Raw genomic sequence first — 12,215 nt, 5'->3', positions numbered from 1 at the left:
AAACTCTTGATCATTTTACTAATTTAGCCAGAATTTATGACCTGGCAACAATTGAACTGCTACATAACCTAAATCTTAAAGCTTGACATTTGTTTCTTGTGGGCTCCATGTCTAGACTTGGTCTATTATCTGGTAAACACATGAGTTCCTGGTTCTTTTTCCTTTTGTTTATTGTCTCGTTTTTATCCAAAAGCTAAAGAAGACCAAGACACAGAGGGCAACCAAGCCAACTCAGACTGAGATCCATTAAGTGTTTGTAGATGGTGTATATGTTTGAATGACGTTATAACCAAAGGAGTCAAACAATCTTCTGAATCAATACTTTCGCTTATAATATTTTTGGAAATGAACAATTTCAACTATCCATTTAAGGAGAGGATGCTGGCCTTAAATAAAGTTTTAGAAAATTTCAATACACCAATAGTAATTCACCTTTCATTTTCCAAAGAAGCACCCTCTTGTGGCCAGAAGAATAATGACAGTCCTCCCCACACATGACTGGAATTGTACAAAATGTTTATTTGTAGCCACAAAAATCTCTTGAAATACACGCTCATGTGTAAGAAGCATGTAATTTCTTACACAGCAGATAATACCTCAGGTTTTATAACTGAAAAATGTTTTGCTTTTTGGTGCATAAATATCTGAAAATTAATGTTGGTACATTAGTCCATCTGGATGGCAGGTAAAAATGAACTTTGACAATTGTCATTGAGTTATGAACAAGTTGGCTAAAAATACATTTAAAAGTAAGTAAAAACATTTTTTATGAGGAATCGGGAATATTACGGAGCAGAAAAAAGACGTAGAGTATGTTAGCTAGCAGTTCATAAAATTTTTCTTTCGTGAAGCATACTGTTATAAAAACAGATCAATTTTATAGTCAGTTGTAAGACAAGGCTGGATGGCCCAAATGAAACTATTACTTGCTATTCAGCTAGCCATTCTAGTTAAACAACGGCTCCTCAAGCGAGTTAGCTTTAATAATTAGCATGTAAGCAACTGGAAAATGGACTTTTAGAGCTTATTTACAAGTAACCAATGTATTCTGATAACGTTGTCATCAAGCAGTAATCTAATCACAGATCTGACTATATAATTTAAGTTTGTACTTATGTTACATATTCATGCATGACATTTAAACCAAACCATGAAAATACAACAGCTGCAGCACGATGTAAAAGATGCCAAACTTCCAGACCGGCTCATTAAACGAGAATGTCTGCCGTCGTCGATGACCTGCAGCTTCTCTTTGGCTCAGATCTCACTGTGCGTCGGTTAGTTTGGAGTCACTTCTGACTAGTTGAAAGTGAGGGAACGTGAAATACAAGATTCGTGGGTGTATTTAAAAAAATAAAACCCAAGAACACACATTTTACCACAACTGACGCAGATGATTTGAGAACCAAATTTTTGTGACACACTCATTTTTTTTCTATTTTTTAAACTCATGACAAAAAAGAAATTCCCAGAAAAAAAAAGTCAGATGCTGATTCATTTCTCCAGTTAATATGCAATTAAAACAAAAAGCCCATATTGCTGCAAGGGATCCTCTTGACCTCAGAAAGTCAACCTAAAATATTTAGGGACAGATTCCCTGGGAAACCAGATGACCGATAGCAAGCAAGAGAACTCCAATTAGTCACAAAAAGCATTTGTCAAAAAACTGTAGTAAGACAAGCTCCGATAGATTTAAAACTCCACAGCTAATGACATCACAACATGATTCCTTTCACTTAAGGGTAAAACGAAAATCTACTCTAATGCCACATATGCTGTGGAACTTCTATAAGGTGCAACTATGATACGTTGATTGCAGTTTACAACATCTGAACAATTATTCTCATAAAGTACTCCACAATATATGGATCAAAGTCCAGTTTTCTATTTCACATTTCCAAGGCTATCGTTATAAAATGAGTACTTCTCAACTTTTCAATCATGACTTGTACTCAATCCTTCTTTTGAAGTAATTCTGTCAACAATATTTAACATGTTCCACCCCTCTGAAAAATACAAGATGATGTTTTAGAAAAATAATGTTTGCCATGCCCATTTTCATGACGACAGTTAACTTTTTTCTTCCACCAAGTCTGTGTTTTCTTCAGCATCATGTTGCTGATTGTTAGCAGGATTATTCCAAAGTGCATGATTAGATTTTCATGGAACTTTGTAAAACTGTTGATTGGTGTCTGGACTCCGAACCCTTGCATTTTGAAAAAGAACCTGGAGACTACTGCTGTATGTCCATGTGGCACGCTTAATCGCATGTACGTCCATCTGTGTACAAAATAAGTGTCTCTAGATGATGAATGTTTGGAGGATTGGAGCAAAGTTGAGGATGTGAGACTAGAGACATGCTGTGAATCTTATATCAATCAGTAAATCATTTGTAATAAGAAGAATTAGAGCCATTTCTGATGTCTGCCAATCCAGATCACCTCCAAAATTCAGTGGAGTCTTCCATACCTTAATATGCACCTGTGGTGCAAATTTTGTCAAAATCTGTGCAGTAGTTTCGACGTAATCCTGCTAACAGACAGACAAATAAATAAATAAATGCCGATGATTTTATAAAATGGTATGAATGACACTACAACAACACCACAAATGCATCATGAAATGATGTAAAAAAAAAAAAAAAAACGCACATTACATATCTCATGGACTGCAGCAACCCTTCAAAAAAATACTACACTTTCCAGTATTATGTGCATGTGCAGGGTATGAAGTCTTTCATTTCAGCTTGTTTTCTCCTATATTAAATAGTCCTACATAACAATTATTTACACAGCGACAACAGCTGAGGAGCTGCAAGATGCAGGAGCTGTAAGATTCCCCAAATCTTCCAGACCTGCTCATTAAGCTAGAATGTCTGCTGTCGTCGTCGATGACCTGCAACTTCTGTACGCCTCAGAGTTCACTGTGTGTGGGCTGCTTTAGTCTGCGTGGAGTCACTCGTGACTAAAGAGTGAGTGAGAGTGAAGTGGACAACTGTGCATCTGAGTGAATGTGAAGAAGGTGATTCAGCACAAAAAAAATTATAACACACATTTACTAGTAATTGATGTCACTTTTTTAATTCTACTTTGGTGATGCAAAGATATTGTATTATTTTACATAGTGTTGGGTACCAACAAAGTCTTACTGCTATCACAATTTTATTTGTTGATCATATTTTGTGTTGTGAATATGAATCAACAAAGTAACGAGTGAATAAAGCTCTTAGATTGAATTTAAGCCCTCTAAAAGCTCTTGAACCCCACTTGCAATCTCATTTTTTTGGACTTAGGTATGTACACACACACACTAATTCCCACACACACACACACACACACACACACACACACACACACACACACACACACACACACACACACTAATTCCCACAGAAAACAACATCTGTTCAAATACTCCATACAATTTGTCAGTTGCTGATTAATTTTTCCACTTAAAACATAATGAAGACAAAGAACACATTTTGCCACGAGGGGATTCTCTTGACCTAAGAAAGTTAACTGAAAATATTATCTGGGAAATAGTTTTCCTGGGAAACCAGTTGACCGGCAGCTCATATCATCTGAGACCACTTTACATTTGTAGTCTTGAAAAACCAAAAGCATCTGTCATTGAGTTGTAGAAAGACAAGACCTCGTCGATTTAACAACCCAACAACTAATAAGACCTCAAAATGACTCGATACACAAAATGGAACAACTGAAAATATAATCTAAAGTTTAAAAACTACCATGTTTGTACTGATATTTAGCAGTAGTTTAACATATTTGACCAATTATTCTTGCAAAGTGTCCACATTATTTGGAACCAAGTCCATTTTTTACTTATTACATGTTTAAGTAAAGGCACCATCATTATAAGGTGAGAACCACACACCTTTTTATTAATGATTTATTAACATCTATGATTTTCTCTCTTTAAGACACCATAAGTGAAGAAATTAATGTCAGCAAACCATAACTAAAATAATTTACCAAGTCTGCAGATGTAACTGTTATTAACAAAATGGTGTCTGGTGTAGATGATCTGCAGTCATTTTAAAGAGGGTAAATTTGAATGCATACACTGAAAAAAAAGAATGTTTGAACCAACTTTAAAAAGTGTTAGAATTTGTCAAAACCTGAATGAATTAAGTTGTTTGAACTTAAGTTTGTAAATTAGAGTTTATGTAACTTTCAAACTTAAGTTCAAACAACTTCATTCAGGTTTTTACAAATTGTAACACTTTAAGTTGGTTCAAAGATTCTCTTTTTTTCAGTGTATGTCAGCCAACACATAAAACAAACCATTATGTACAATTTAAAACAAACAAAAATTTAAACAAATTCCTGGATCTGCCAATTCAATGTGCCAGTGAGCATGACACCAAACCAGATTGTGCTAAACATATTTCATTATTAAAATGCTGTATCACATAATTTTAACATTGTGTTAAAATATTTTAACTGCCCAACCTTGCAATTTTTAAAAAAATGGGCTTTATATTTCCTCGAACCACCCATCTTTATACATAGATTTCCCCAACAATGATACAGGTTGGTCATAAAAATGTATAACATTTTAGTGAAAGCTGTTGTATTTTTGTGTAATCCTGTTAAAAATGGTCACACTCTTTACAACGAGGGTACTTCAAATGACAGTTAATGAAGTAATGTCCATGTTAGCGAATGTAGTACTGCACATTAACAGTTAAGAGTTAGTCACAGTGATCTTCTGGTCTCAAGCCCAATGCCTTAACCACTAGACCATCACCTCCCCCAAATAGAATAAAAAATATTTAAAAATAACCAACAGCTGGAGGAGTGTTGGAGGAGCAATACAAGCTTATGTCAACCTGGATTCAGTAAGTGACATATTACTGCTTTTATACGGCCCCAAATTCATGAAGGAGAATAAACAAGTAAATTGCCCATAAGCCCATCGTATTTTTGCCAAAAATTTACTTCTCAAATGAATAAACAGCTGTACATTTGAGCAGCTTTTGCTGCCATCTAGCGGGCAATGTGAGTATTTCAGGGCTTCTGTACATTTCCTACTTGAAACCCAAAATTCAGTTTAAAAAAAGGCACTTATAAATGTCAGAAATGCTTGATTTTTTTTTTTTTTTGACAGACAGAGCTTTAGCCTAACTGTTTTAATGTATAAAAATTTTGATTTTGAGAGTTTTTGACAGGTCTTGAGTTTTAGGACATGGAAGGATACAACAACAGACATTTCGCTTGACAAGCACATTCAGGAACCATCTGAAAATAACTGGCAAAGCAGCAATAAATTGTATAAAGGTTTGGTCACATTTTTTGTCTTATCACAAGATAATGATGTGAAACTGATGGTGAAATGTGACAGCTGGATTTCACATAACTCACACTTCTCGCTTTGTGATGCTCCTACAATCAACAGAGAGGCTAAAGACACAGATCCTGACACAGATCAGCTGTTCAAAACAAACCCAACGAGCAGCTGAGTTCAGTCAAATGTTGACTTTAAAGTATAACATCCCGACCAACAGAAAAGAGTTTTTGCAGCCATTCATAAATGTATTTGCTTTAGAATGCGGCACCACAGCAGGCATATGTTCAGATTTCAAAAGGGCAAAATCTAATGACTCCCAGGGATGTAATCAGGTGGAAGCTGAAACAATTTCTATTCCATTATTTTCTATGAGATATGGTTGAACGGATTTCCATCTTGGTCTCACAAATACATCAACACCTTGTTTTTTTTTGTTTGGCCTGCCAAGCACTGAAACATTAAATGCGACCTCTTGTGTATTTTTAGCAGTCAGGTTCCACCCCGTCAACCACAGAGTGGCCTTGAGTTTTCATCCAAATGATTGTTTGAGCAAAAAGGTGACAATAACATTTCAGTGCTTCTTAATGAAATTCAAAGCCTTTTGGATGTTGGCCGTTTGCCTGAGAAAATATCAGACTCTCACAGTTTGGATGTGATTTTGACGCCGGTTTCTATTGTGCAATTGCAAGCTTTAGACCAAGACAATCCTACTTTGTCTTGGTCTTACTTTTGAAAAATTTAACACTGAAGTACTTTGTTGATTTAGAACCAGGAACCGACTTGACAATGACGGTATCAGTTCTGGCATAATGAAGTCTACTTACAAAAGATGTCAGAACACCAAGGCTTTGGGATGAAGTCTGCTAGGACTTCGGACAGCTGCTTCAAAACCAAAGCTGAACTCAGTCTAGGTGTAACCAACCGCACACAATGAAGCCACGCAAATCTAATGGAGACTGTTGTTTAAAGCATAATTGCAGAAGCAAAATCTTTTAAATCCGAACAGAAGCCATTTCCTTTCCTCAAATTCTTGGATTGAAGTCAAACCATCACATTGGGATTTGCACAGGGGAATAATTGTGGTTTTCACTTTCTGACAACTTTTATATAACCTAACATTGCACTCATAAACTTTAATATCCTTCACCAGACATCATAAACTTTGCTTTCAGAATACCACAGCCTGTGGAATGCCTTATTTATTATTAAAGAGGTGACTAAAGTAGCAGACATCCAAAAACTAATATTAACAGTAACTAGGTAGCCAAAAACACACCACAGATACCGAAGTGATGCATTCTCAAACATTTTCAAGTCTCTAAGAAAGTTTGTATCTCTGCAGGTCAAGTACGGCCTGAGAGGATGTGCGCGTGCAGCCAGCACACTACGAAATTGTTCTGGATCCTGGTTGCACACACCCTTGCAGACCATGATCCATCCCAATTTTCCAAAAGTAACCATTTATCTGCTGCAGACAGGCAATACTGGTGTTCTGGATCGTACTTTAGGAAGTACATCAGACGGCGTCAGAGCTGCTCTTCCCGTCAGTCATTGTTTAACACAAAGTCCTTCCAGCAACACCCAAGTATTCTTCAGAGACATTAAGTCAATATCTTAGGTTAATGGTAGGCATCAAAGTTTCACAACCATAATGCTGGTGGTCCTGGCACCCTGAAATAGTTGAAAACTTTGTTCTTTCTAGGTGTCTGAACTGCACAGGCCAAAGTCCCAGAGACATGAATGTCCCTACCGAGATGACGTAATCGGTCAACAAGTTTGACACTTTCACCAAACACAGATACACTTATGATGACAGAGTCAAGGAGGTAATAGAAAACCTGGATCTTAGCCTTGACATTAGACAAATGCAAACACAGAAACTGTGACTCTTCACTCAGTTTCTCAAATGCTGTATTCAGGACCTCCAGTGATTCCACAAAGATCTGCAGCTTAAACTGCAACGTCAAGGTCAGTGAACCCTTCTACAGTTACAAAGGCACCCAAGTTATTGGAATGTATAACCCTACCAATGAAATTATTAATGGGAACACATCCTTAACAGATGTGAGAATTCACTGGGAAGAAGTCAAAGACACTGCTTCCACGCCGCACAGCAACCACAGTACCTGTATGGAGACATCATAGCTAGCTATGATACTGGGGATCCCAGGTTGTCCCACAAAACAGCGCCATCAACTGAACCAAGTGCTTTCCAAGAATCACTAAAAGCTGCTAAGAAGCCCAGCAGATATTCATGTTGGAGTTCAATGACTACTTGCAGAAGTTAGATGAGGCCAATGGTTGAATTCATTGGCAAGAACCCATTTGAAGAAATTCAGGTCCAACAACCACAACTGCTTTACATCTCTGGTCTTTCACTGCCTTTGCAATCTTCCTGAGATTTGCTGGTTTGAATCCACCTGAACACCGACACGAGATGACCAACAACAGAGTAAGAGAATGAGCCTTTTATACAACTGGTCAAAGCAACCAGCCCAAGTGGACAGTACAGCAGAGTCATCTGACAGGACTATGCCTTCACTTTCCATACTAAAGTTTTTCTCTTTGTCAGCCGTCTGCACCTCCAGTAGACATAGTCAAGAAAATTTTTGCCACTGATCAGTTGCATTTACTGTCAAATTTGCCAGAAATAAAAAAACCAACAGAATTACTAATCTGATTCAATATCCATATTATTTTGAATTTTTTGCTTTAAGACAAGAAAAAAAACAAAACAGTGGCTATATTTTATGCACATACACAAAGTCTACAGTAACCTGGCCTTGGCTGACCCGCGCTAAACTCATGAGATGATGAGAAGAACGTGATGGAGGACAGGAATCCTTGGCTAACTGGCTTAATTATGGCAGCACCACTCAAAAATGTTCATGTAAACATCACAACCCCAACGTGACCTCCCCTGGAGCCTGGCCAGCAATCTCTGTGTGCATGTGAATGTTTTCCATATAAAATCATATTTTCTTGGAGCTGCATTTGCGGGAACTGACCTTTATTTAAACCAGGATGTAGCCGTGAGAGCAATGCTTTTTTTGGAACAAAAAAGCTCATAAGGCCAAGGGTGTTGAACTCGGACCTTCAATTTGACACCAAGGACCAATCAGATACTGCTGACATTTGAGGTGGCTGAAACTAGAGGCGCTGAGCCAACAACAATTCAAAACACTGGATGGTCATGTGGTTAATGCCGGCGTCCGGTACTTCCAGGAAGTGCTTAGCAGGCAGATTGTGTGTCGATAAAATACAGTTTCGATCTTGAAACATCTTATCCTTTACAAGTGCGACACAAACGTCTATTCTGCTGCAACATCACTGCACTGCTAGAATAAATAAAGAAATAATAATAAATAAGTTCATCGATTGCCTTAATCCATAGCTCTGACTAAAACACAGTACAGCTATCAATGTAACATAGTCCAATTTAATAAAATCATGATCTGCCTCAGGAGAAGATGTTCAAAAAGATGAATATGCATAGTTTTCAGTCAGACGTGATAGTACAAATTCATTAAAGAAATCAACATAGAGTAGAGTGAGCTAGTTAGCAAGCCTAGCCCTACCCAGTTGGTACAACAGCTTTGCAAACCAGGTAGGTTTGCTAGTTAGCATGCAGCTAAACGTGCTAGTAGCTAGCACACCAGAAACGTCCTAGCTACTAGCACGTTTCTGGTGTGCTAGCTACTAGCACATCAAAAATGGGAAATTACGAGCTCCAACTTGGAAAAAATTATTTGAACACAAAGTCAGGCCAGAATTGTTACGACTATTGATACTAATTGATTAAAAAATCAGTGCCCTGATATATGTGACTTCATGTCCACCCACAATATTACTTTTAAGAAATAATTTATCCAGTAGGTTTGCATTCTTTATGTATTAGTGAAGCGGCTGACGCAATACGTTTTACAAAGTTGTCTCTAATTAATAATAACGTCACAGAGTCTAGATTGCAAATACTCTTCCATCTTGCTCACCCGCACTAGTACCTCGCAAATATGTTACGGTGAACATCCATATTGTTTTCCAAGCTGATAAAATGAATTAATGCTTTTTAGAACTCTCACATTTCCAATTTGGGTTTTTTCAGTTTACAGTTGTCTTGCATACAGCATAATTTATTCTATCAATTTATGCCTAAAGTAACTCGTGCATTCTGCCAATCAGTTTTGGGTTAAAACAACCCTGTGTGTGGTAAACGTACGTCTGACCTACAGACCTCTCGGCTGCCTTGCACATTGTAAAGACACACATAAAACCTTGTACTGTAAAAAAAACAAACAAAAAACATCACGCATGTTTTACAGTGCTGCACTCCAGCCTTGAACCTGCTGCATGATTCAGGCAGCGAGGAGGTCTGCATAACTTGGAATCCAGCCATAGGGATCAAAACAAGATTGAAAAGAAGTTGAGGATTTTCCAGCTTTGAAATACGTCTGTTGGTTTTATCGGTGTATTCACTGACGCACGTTTTATTTTACCAAGACCAAGATATTTTTCTTCTCAATAAATATGGGAATATTACAAAAAAATAAATAAAATCATGTCTGATCACTATCAGTTTACATTGCTGTAAAATTCCGAAGTAAAGCCAATAATCACTGAACATTCCTTCATTTTGGTTCTGCCTCTGTGTGCAGATATGAGTTTCTGGAGGTTGTCCAGTCATTACAGAGCTATAAGTTTCTGTAATTACCCCATTTTAAGACACCTAGATATATTTAATAATGTTAATGGAGCCTTAAGGTGCACTGTGCATGTGATATATGTGACAACCCTGCCTGTGCCTCTTTAAATGATAGATTTGCACTTTCCTGCTACAGTATTTCCATCATATTCTACTTCTCCACACTTTTGCAGCAAACATGACACATTCCTCCACGTGTACATTAATTAAAGGGTAAAATGATACAGTATGTGAAAATGTGATTTTTGATTGTTGAATATTAGCTAAAAGAATCTGTGAGGCAGTGAAAACTGAATGTGATAAATGATGACCACCAACACCATTCAACTCATCAGATCCTGTCACCTTTGTGATTGAAGCATGCTGTAGGTTCAAATCCAACTACGGTCCTTCTCCAGCGTTTTCCTACAAATAAAGATAATGTCTATGAACACAGTGAGTGAAATTGTCCATAAATCCTGAAATGAATGGTTTGCCATTTGTTTAATTTGATGCTTTATGGTGCGACTGACCACTTTTCTAAAGGTTATTGGCACCACTCCCACCATGACCCTCAACACAACACCATAACAAAATTAACAGAAGGCTGGAGAAATTTACATTTACCTGTTTCAGCGGCTGTGCTGTGCATCTTTGTAGGCTGTGTTCAGGAACTTCACTAGTCTGTTCAACACTGTTGCTCGAACAACCAGGTGTTTCAAACCAAAGCGTTTAGTCTTATGTGTTGAAATCAGTCTGGGCTCCCATTGATGATTTTTGGCCCCAGTTTGCATCCTGATAAAAGTGAGGAAGTTGGGGCACAATTATTAAAATGGCAGGAAAAATTTGCGCTTCCTACTACGTATTATTGCCGACTACACCAGACGAGTCCCGTGAAATGAGTCACGACTCCATACAGGCTGTGTGGTATATACTCCTGTGGTTATTACCACACATTTATAGTTCTGTGCTTGCGCTGCTCATGTGCACAGAGTTTTTCTCGATACTACCTCCATCTGCACAAATTCCATCAGATTATTCACGCTAGATGTGTCCCGATGTCAGAAATGTTTTAAACATGTTTGAAACTCCCCCCTTGATTGCTGACAATGTTCTAAAACACTACTTTTACCACAGATTACGTCTGTGTTCAGGCCATGATTGTACGAGTATATCCAACTTTGTTTCCATGAATGGACACAATCGAGTGTCACATATTGGGATTGGAAGGCCACACCAAATTCACCTTGTGGCAGTCCACGCATTACAAAACACCGTTAAATAATTAAAATACATGTATATATGTTTCAATGTGAACATCAGAACATTTGTAATACAAAACCTGAAAATATTTCACATATTAACATCAGACATGCTTGAACCCTCGTGCGCATGCCTGAGTTTTTCCACGCCTGTCGGTGACTTCATTCGCCTGTGAGCACGCCTTGGGAAGGAGTGGTCCTGCCCCCTTGTTGGATTTTCATTGTCTGGAAATGGTGGAATGAAAAGGACTTTTTTTCCATCAGAATTTTTTCAGAAGCTGTTAGAGACTGGCACCTGGAAACCATTCGAAAAATTTATCTGGATTTTGGTGAAAATGTTACGGGCTTCAAGTTTGGACATGTCTATCTCGGCTTTCAATGCTTACCAGTCCAGTAAGTATCAGTGAAATTGTGGAGAGCTGGACACGTCCAAACTTGTCCTCTGACACGCCGAAACGGAGGTGTTCCTTTGTCTCGCTTCCAAAGCGAATCGGTCTTTACGCGCGAAGCCTCCGCGCGGCTTTCCATGACAAAATCTCTTGTTAAAAGTGAAATCTGCCGGAAAATGGCTGATGTCCAGCTCTTGTGATAACCAGAGAAAGAGCACACGATGGTCTCGTATCCACAGAGCCATCCGTTTACAAATGGCCCGGTGGCTTGTGCCGCGTCATCGCAGCCGAGCGTCCTTAAAGGGGTCCTTAAAGCTGTAGTAACAGTCCTTATTCTCTGTGAAGCCCGTAAAATTTTCACCGAAAGCCAGATAAATTTTTCAAATGGTTTCCAGGTGCCAGTCTCTAACAGCTTCTGAAAAAATTCTGATGGAAAAAAAGTCCTTTTCATTCCGCCATTTCCAGACAATGAAAATCCGACGAGGGGGCAGGACCACTCCTTTCCAAAGCGTGCTCACAGGCGAATGACGTCACCGACAGGCGTGGAAAAACTCAGGCATGCGCACGAGGGTT

General features: G+C 38.2%; 1 protein-coding gene across 4 annotated transcripts in view; it reads right to left on the bottom strand.

Annotated features, from left to right (window-relative positions):
* LOC117503622 (toll-like receptor 5) overlaps positions 1-12,215 on the bottom strand; it is a 70,028-nt gene that overhangs the window by 47,682 nt on the left and 10,131 nt on the right. For 2 of the 4 annotated variants that reach the window (XR_004558593.1, XM_034162899.1), the window contains exons 1-2: positions 10,619-11,001; positions 10,358-10,417 (exon numbers count right to left, since the gene is read on the bottom strand). The exons of 1 other annotated variant lie outside the window; for it this stretch is intronic. Coding sequence is in view for 2 of the 3 variants with exons in the window: in XM_034162899.1 (XP_034018790.1) it covers positions 10,358-10,417; positions 10,619-10,643 (85 nt within the window). In the remaining variant the exon portion in view is untranslated. Of the gene's footprint in view, positions 1-10,357; positions 10,418-10,618; positions 11,002-12,215 lie in introns of those variants that run through there. One more of the 4 variants, XM_034162898.1, reaches the window with a different exon arrangement.

This window comes from Thalassophryne amazonica, chromosome 21 (assembly GCF_902500255.1).
Source record: "Thalassophryne amazonica chromosome 21, fThaAma1.1, whole genome shotgun sequence".
In the NCBI taxonomy this organism is placed as follows: domain Eukaryota; kingdom Metazoa; phylum Chordata; class Actinopteri; order Batrachoidiformes; family Batrachoididae; genus Thalassophryne; species Thalassophryne amazonica.
Note: the sequence above shows the minus strand (reverse complement) of the source record. Positions and strands in the feature narration are given on the sequence as shown.